Genomic DNA, 8,860 nt, shown 5'->3' with positions numbered 1-8,860 from the left:
ACATTAATACAGCAGTACCTGCAACATTAATACAGCAGTACCTGCAACATTAATACAGCAGTACCTGCAACATTAATACAGCAGTACCTGCAACATTAATACAGCAGTACCTGCAACATTAATACAGCAGTACCTGCAACATTAATACAGCAGTACCTGCAACATTAATTAATGAACCGTTTTCCCAAGACTCTGAAAAACACAACTTGGCACGTGCTTCATTAATGAGAAATTCCAAAAATGAAACCTGTTAATCCATCAACACTCCACTAGTTCCACCACTGGTCACTCCACTAGCTCCACCACTGGTCATCCCACTAGCTCCACCACTGGTCATCCAACTAGATCCACCACTGGTCATCCCACTAGCTCCACCACTGGTCATCCCACTAGCTCCACCACTGGTCATCCCACCAGCTCCACCACTGGTCATCCCACTAGCTCCACCACTGGTCATCCCACTAGCTCCACCACTGGTCATCCCACTAGCTCCACCACTGGTCATCCCACCAGCTCCACCACTGGTCATCCCACTAGCTCCACCACTGGTCATCCCACCAGCTCCACCACTGGTCATCCCACCAGCTCCACCACTGGTCATCCCACCAGCTCCACCACTGGTCATCCCACTAGCTCCACCACTGGTCATCCCACTAGCTCCACCACTGGTCATCCCACTAGCTCCACCACTGGTCATCCCACCAGCTCCACCACTGGTCATCCCACTAGCTCCACCACTGGTCATCCCACTAGCTCCACCACTGGTCATCCCACCAGCTCCACCACTGGTCATCCCACCAGCTCCACCACTGGTCATCCCACCAGCTCCACCGCTGGTCATCCCACTAGCTCCACCACTGGTCATCCCACCAGCTCCACCACTGGTCATCCCACCAGCTCCACCACTGGTCATCCCACCAGCTCCACCGCTGGTCATCCCACTAGCTCCACCACTGGTCATCCCACCAGCTCCACCACTGGTCATCCCACTAGCTCCACCACTGGTCATCCCACTAGCTCCACCACTGGTCATCCCACCAGCTCCACCACTGGTCATCCCACCAGCTCCACCACTGGTCATCCCACCAGCTCCACCGCTGGTCATCCCACTAGCTCCACCACTGGTCATCCCACCAGCTCCACCACTGGTCATCCCACCAGCTCCACCACTGGTCATCCCACCAGCTCCACCGCTGGTCATCCCACTAGCTCCACCACTGGTCATCCCACCAGCTCCACCACTGGTCATCCCACTAGCTCCACCACTGGTCATCCCACTAGCTCCACCACTGGTCATCCCACCAGCTCCACCACTAGTCACTCCACTAATAATTTTGAGCAATTCAATTTGTCATCATTTTGAATTCAAGTTAAGGGAGAATATCCATTCTTAAGTAAAAAAGATATCGTGATACTATTTTACTTTTTGCTACTACAGAACTTATTTGTGTGAACCATAATGTTCAACAGTAACTCAAACACCGAAGACATAAACCAGGTTAACACTGCACCGGACGTCCGTGTAGCATTGTCTTCCTGGGGTTCCAAGGTGGAATCAATTTACTTACAAGCAAACAAACAAACAAGCACATCCTTCTCATTAAATGAAAACGTTTTCAAATAATCATGTTTTCTGTGTCTTTTTTTGGTAGATTTTCATGAAAAGTGTTTCTTTTTATTTTCTATATTCTTACTAAAATAGAAATATGTAATTTAATTGAACAGGTTCCATCTTTAAATATGCATTTATCATGTGTAAGTAGTAAATACTCCAGGAACATCATTGAGAGAGTTTGTGTGTGATGAGTTACACACAGCCTAGCCGGGGCGCATTACAAAACAGATCTTGCCGTGGCTCACAGTAAAAACGTCTGAGAACTTTTTACAAGATCATCTCAGACTGGTGTATTTTGTTTAGCATAAATCTTCCACCTCATCCTGTAGATGTCTCTGTATTCTTTCCCTTTCGTATCTCCATTTGTTGCCTTATAAGTTGCAAGAGAATGCTATATCTGTTATTAAAACAAGACTAAAACAGAAGCGAGAAAGAAACAGGGGGAAAGGAGGAAAACTCACCTCAATTTAAAACTTTGACCCAAATATCACAGTAACAAGGTTATCGCGAATAACCGAACTCAACTCATTATCGCCCTTGCTACATGGACATTTCGTTCTAAATAGCTAAATCTAAATCAGCAACAACAATAGCCTAGTGGCCCAAACTCTCACAAGTCAAGCCTGGCCTCGGGCCGGGCTTGGGGAGTAGAAGAACTCCCAGAACCCCATCAACCAGGTATCAACCAGGTAACATGTTATATCAGGTTTGTAGTACAAGAGATGGTGGAGGATGTGGCAGCGTTAGTCTCAAGAACAACGGGGACGGGTTCCTTCATGTATTTTGTTGCGATGTTTATCCATTTATTTAGTTCTGTTTTTATGTTTGATGTTTCAAGTCATCTAAAGTATTTGACATTGATTTCCTGTGCGCTGCTTTTTGAATGTCTTCAGTCAGTATCTGTGTATTGGGTTGGTTGGTAGTCATTATTATTGGGAGGTGGTTGATGGGCCTCCTTGGTGTGGGTGCTTGGGGAGTGGTGGTTGTCAGTGCCCCATCCCTCCTGCCTCACACTTCCCCATCCCTCCTGCCTCACCCTCCCCCATCCCTCCTGCCTCACACTTCCCCATCCCTCCTGCCTCACCTCTCCCCTATCCCTCCTGCCTCACATTTCCCCATCCCTCCTGCCTCACCCTCCCCCATCCCTCCTGCCTCACACTCCCCCATCCCTCCTGCCTCACATTTCCCCATCCCTCCTGCCTCACCCTCCCCCATCCCTCCTGCCTCACCCTCCCCCATCCCTCCTGCCTCACATTTCCCCATCCCTCCTGCCTCACCCTTCCCCCATCCCTCCTGCCTCACCCTCCCCCATCCCTCCTGCCTTACACTTCCCCATCCCTCCTGCCTCACCCTCCCCCATCCCTCCTGCCTCACCCTCCCCCATCCCTCCTGCCTTACATTCCCCATCCCTCCTGCCTCACCCTTCCCCATCCCTCCTGCCTCACACTTCCCCCATCCCTCCTGCCTCACACTCCCCCATCCCTCCTGCCTCACCCTCCCCCATCCCTCCTGCCTTACATTTCCCCATCCCTCCTGCCTCACCCTTCCCCATCCCTCCTGCCTCACACTTCCCCATCCCTCCTGCCTCACACTCCCCCATCCCTCCTGCCTCACACTTCCCCATTCCCTCCTGCCTTACACTTCCCCATCCCTCCTGCCTCACACTTCCCCCATCCCTCCTGCCTCACCCTTCCCCATCCCTCCTGCCTCACCCTTCCCCCATCCCTCCTGCCTCACCCTTCCCCATCCCTCCTGCCTCACCCTTCTCCATCCATCCTCCTTTGATCAAGAGGAAGGGAAATGAACTATCAGGGGAAAGCACCTGTCGGAAAATCCGACACCATTTAATATCATACAGACAGATAAGAGCTGTGTTGTATAAACAAGTTACCCATAGAAAACGTAACTTGTAGTGGAATTACCGTCTATAGAAAACGGGATATCATCACCACATACTATTATAATTCACCACCTATTATGGTGGGAATTATTCTTAAATACATTAGTCTTTGGACTTTACCATCATAAAAACATCTTATATAAATTAACTTAATTATCAATATTAAAGTAGAGTAAATGTGACCCTTCTATCACTTTCTGAAATCTGGACAAAGTAAGCCAGGCGACAGGGAGGAAGGAGGGAGCCATTGTTGTGTCACCTCCGAGACGTGTGGAGCAAATTTAGCTCCTATCATTCTGGACAATGTCGGCCAGTAACGTCAATAGCATGGAGTGTTAAACAGCCATTGTTTATATTGAGACCAGAGGCTCACACGGGAGCAAATACGGCTCCTGTTAAATTTACTTGGACGTAGTGTTATGGAAACCAGAAGTGTACCATTGTCAACACGCTGTCTACAAATTCAAGTTAAGTGTCTATCCGAAACCCGTTTATCATTCATTTATGGCCATTAATGTCAGGATATAGGGTGACCCGGTTAGATCGCGAAATCGCCTCAAACTAAAGGTAATTAAGCCAGGTCTTTAATGTTCCATGTACTGTATAGTGTTTTCTCTGATATAGCTTGTCATATATAGGATTCTGGCTTCACAGCTAGCGCACTTTTGACAGGTCAAGACGAGGATGCAAGATTATGTGCACCAGTTACTGGGTGATAGAAGCTACCTCAAAGAGGATAATTTGGTGTCTACACCCTAGTTATACCTGGTGGACTAACCTGCTGTACTATAAGATAAGGAACCTCTTCAATGTATGTAGTTACTGTAGTTTGATTGGCTGCATACATATAAATAAATAAACCCCCCCTAATGTGTAGAGGATCGATTTGTGAGATTATGAGATTATTGCAGAAATACAGTCCACTTATCATTATACAAATTGCTATCGAAGTATACAAATTAACGTAAATATAAATTCATATAAATTAAATAAATATAAATCTCACAGGTCGGTTCCCACAGCACCAAACCAATTCGACTATATTGCAAATGATCAAGAGCAAGGCTTGAGGGGCCTTTGAGACCTCAAGAATCTCCGTCAGGAATCCACTTACGAGGGTTGGACCACTTGCTTGCGCTGGACGGTAGGGCGACGGTCTCACTTCATACAGGTTCAACCCCCGACCGTCCAAAAGATTGGGCACCATACCCCCGTCCCATCCCATATCCTGACCCCCTTCCCAGTGCTATGTAGTCTAATGGCTTGGCGCTTTCCCCCTGATAGTTCCCTTCCACCTACGAGTGCTCCACGTACGTGGCCTCCACCTACAAGGGCTCCACCCACAGAGAGCTCCACCTCCGTGGGCTCCGCCAACAACCACTAATGAACACTATTCATCCTCACAAAGAGTGTATTAACAATAACAATAGTGGACAAGTAACAAGTAACAATGGATGGGAGCCGGTCGGCCGAGCGGACAGCACGCTGGACTTGTGATCCTGTGGTCCCGGGTTCGATCCCGGGCACCGGCGAGAAACAATGGGCAGAGTTTCTTTCACCCTATGTCCCTGTTACCTAGCAGTAAAATAGGTACCTGGGTGTTAGTCAGCTGTCACGGGCTGCTTCCTGGGGGTGGAGGCCTGGTCGAGGACCGGGCCGCGGGGACACTAAAGCCCGAAATCATCTCAAGATAACCTCAAGAAGATGGTCAGAAGCTACGTCACAGTACAACTCTACTGTGAATACCCCCGTTGAAAAGTGAGGTGCAACAGGTACTCTGAGAGAGAACTACTATCAACATCAGAGGCCCGAGACTGTTCAACACGCTTCCACTACACATAAGGGACATAACTGGCCGACCCCTCACAGTGTTCAAGAGAGACCTTAACAAACACCTCCAAAGGGATACCTGATCAACCAGGCTGTGACTCATGCATCAGGCTGCGAGCAGCCGCGTCCAACGGTCTGGTTGACCAGTCCAGCAACCAGTCGGCCTGGTCGACGACCGGGCCGCAGGAACGCTAAGCCCCATGTAACTGCAAGGTACTTGAAAGAAAGCAGTTTGGTTGCCCGCACTTATTATACCCTGAATGAGTGGTGTTGACGGTCAAACTAATGTGCTTGTCAGTTTGGCGGGAGATAATTTGCTGAGGGGAAAAGATTTATATATATTTCAGTTTATGTTTATATGGAAATAGGTCTGCTTAGGGGGTGCCTTCTCACCATGCCCATTGGCTGGGGGGATTGGCGCCCCCGAAGCTACATAAAACTCCATCCCCCCCCTTCCCCCCGAAGTGGTAAGGGGAGTTAGGGAACAAAAAAAAATAACAACACCTGTGCGGTGTTTTTGTTGTTGTACTGCAGCTGGAGGTTATGATATTGATGAGGCAATTAATGGTAGTTCTAGAAGGGTGATTAGTATATGGTTGAGTGGTGAGGGGGGGGGGGGTGGTAGTGGTGCAGGTATGGTGGTAGAGTGGTGGGGTGCAGGTGTGGTGGTAGGGGTGCAGGTATGGTGGTAGAGTGGTGGGGTGCAGGTGTGGTGGGGTTGTTGTTGTTATAGATTCAGCTACTCGGAACAAAAGTTTAAAGTAGCACGGGCTACTTGTAGCACAAGTCCGTCAGTGGACTTGTGTAGGTGTGTTAGGGGGAGTGTGGTGGTGGGTAGTGGTAAAGTCACAGAATAAATAGCATATTTGGCTCACGTTCACAAACAGGTTGCCTGTGGTGGTGTGAGGTAGGTGTGGCCAAGATAGAGAGAGGGGGGGGGGGGGGTGTGGCCAAGAGAGAGAGAGAAGGTGTGGCCAAGAGAAAGACAGAGGTAGGTGTGGCCAAGAGAAAGACAGAAGTAGGTGTGGCCAAGAGAAAGACAGAGGTAGGTGTGGCCAAGAGAAGGTGTGGCCAAGAGAAAGACAGAGGTAGGTGTGGCCAAGAGAAGGAGGTGTGGCCAAGAGAAAGACAGAGGTAGGTGTGGCCAAGAGAAGGAGGTGTGGCTTAGCAAGAGACAGGTGTGACAAATAAGGAGGTTGATGTAGCCTAAAGGCAGGAAGGTGTGATTGTAGGGGCCAAACTATTTCTAGTATATGCCAACGACCTAACATAGGAAACTGTTTTCTTTGCAACATATTCAAATATTGGTATGAAGGAATCTTGACACTCTTTTGTTTGAAAAATAGTCGCTAGGATTTATCCCGGCAGGTCGCAAAGTTGAGACGATTTGGACAGGAGAGACAGAACCTGTACAACAGCATAGGACGCCGGGGATACAGTCTGTTGCATCAGGAAAGCAGAAAGACCTAACAGTCGATATAAGCCCAAATCTGTTGCAAGATACACATTAGCAGAATTCCGTGAGTGCATTAGATAACTTGGCCACCTTCCGTGTAGCCTTCGGAAATCTGAACATGGGACGAGGAGTCTGCAGCCTCTCCCCTTAAAAAACCAAAATAAAACTAGAATAGGTCCAAAGATACGCAACATGTATGTATCGGGATCAGAAGGGCCCTTACTGCGGTGGACGACTAAGGAAACCTCACTTAACCACACAGGATACGAGAATAGGGGGTGACATGATAACGACATCAAAGATTTTAATTGAAATTGACCAAGTAGTCAGAGAGGCATAGCTCAAAGTTCGTTCAATGTTACGAGCAGCGGAGCTATGGAAACTGGAGACAGAAATCACACATTTAACAGAAAGAACTTTTTTAGTATTAGTGTTGTCAGTAGGTGGGATGGTTTGACAAAGTAGCCGAAGGTAACTCAGTTCACAACTTTAAATGTCAGTACGACAATAATGCTTAGGATATTGTTTATTGTATTCCACTAAGAATGTTTTGAAGGCGGGGTTTGGAAGCATGCTTGCACATCTACGGGAGAAGTAAACCGCATTCATAAATTTAAATGTAGATATACTAGGGAAATAGTTCAGGAGTCACTGCATTAGACAACTGGTAGCTAGAAAAGCCAGTTCCAAGAGATAGTGCTCGATCCTGCAGGCACTAATAGGTAAGTATACACACACGCGCGCACACACACACACACACACACACACACACACACACACACACACACACACACACACACACACACACACACACACACACACACACACACACACACACACACACACACACACACACACACACAAATCCCCAGGATACATCCAGTAACAGCTGTCTAACTCCCAGGAACCTAATTACTGAACCTAAGAACCTAATGTGAACAGAGACACGAGGTGAAAGAAACTGTCCATTTGTTTCTGCCTCGGCCGGGAATCTAAACCAAGTCCTTAAGACAACGATCTCCGAGCGCTGTCCACTCAGCCGTAAGGCCGTGTGTGTGTATAAGCACTCACCTAGTTGTGCTTACGGGAGTTGAGCTTCGGCTCTTTGGTCTATGTGGGAGTGATCCTGCAGGCACAAATAGGTGATATCACACACATGAAAAGTATTTAATATCTAACACAAAAAAACATGATGAAAACTAAGGATAAAATCCATTCAAAACTATATACTCATTACTCAACCAAAACTATGCCCCCATTACTCAACCAAAACTATGCCCCCATTACTCAACCAAAACTATGCCCCCATTACTCAACCAAAACTATGCCCCCATTACTCAACCAAAACTATGCCCCCATTACTCAACCAAAACTATGCCCCCATTACTCAACCAAAACTATGCCCCCATTACTCAACCAAAACTATGCCCCCATTACTCAACCAAAACTATGCCCCCATTACTCAACCAAAACTATGCCCCCATTACTCAACCAAAACTATGCCCCCATTACTCAACCAAAACTATGCCCCCATTACTCAACCAAAACTATGCCTCATTACTCAACCAAAACTATGCCCCCATTACTCAACCAAAACTATGTCCCCATTACTCAACCAAAACTATGCCCCCATTACTCAACCAAAACTATGCCCCCATTACTCAACCAAAACTATGCCCCCATTACTCAACCAAAACTATGCCCCCATTACTCAACCAAAACTATGCCCCATTACTCAACCAAAACTATGCCCCATTACTCAACCAAGACTATATCCCCATTACTCAACCAAAACTATGCCCCATTACTCAACCAAAACTATGCCCCATTACTCAACCAAAACTATGCCCCATTACTCAACCAAAACTATGTCCCCATTACTCAACCAAAATTATGCCCCCATTACTCAACCAAAACTATGCCCTATTACTCAACCAAGACTATATCCCCATTACTCAACCAAAACTATGCCCCATTACTCAAGCAAAACTATACTACCATTACTCAACCAAAACTATGCCCCATTACTCAACCAAAACTATACTACCATTACTCAACC

The 8,860-nt window shown here is 47.4% G+C and overlaps 1 protein-coding gene across 1 annotated transcript; it reads right to left on the bottom strand.

Moving 5' to 3' along the window:
- Positions 1-250: 250 nt before the first annotated feature.
- LOC138363079 (uncharacterized transmembrane protein DDB_G0289901-like) lies at positions 251-1,273 on the bottom strand. The gene has a single exon (XM_069322012.1). It carries the CDS (start codon positions 1,271-1,273, stop codon positions 251-253), a length of 1,023 nt encoding a protein of 340 aa, XP_069178113.1.
- Between the last annotated feature and the right edge of the window lie 7,587 nt (positions 1,274-8,860).

This window comes from Procambarus clarkii, chromosome 1 (assembly GCF_040958095.1).
Source record: "Procambarus clarkii isolate CNS0578487 chromosome 1, FALCON_Pclarkii_2.0, whole genome shotgun sequence".
Lineage (NCBI taxonomy): Eukaryota > Metazoa > Arthropoda > Malacostraca > Decapoda > Cambaridae > Procambarus > Procambarus clarkii.
This window is presented reverse-complemented; position numbering and strand designations above follow the sequence as displayed.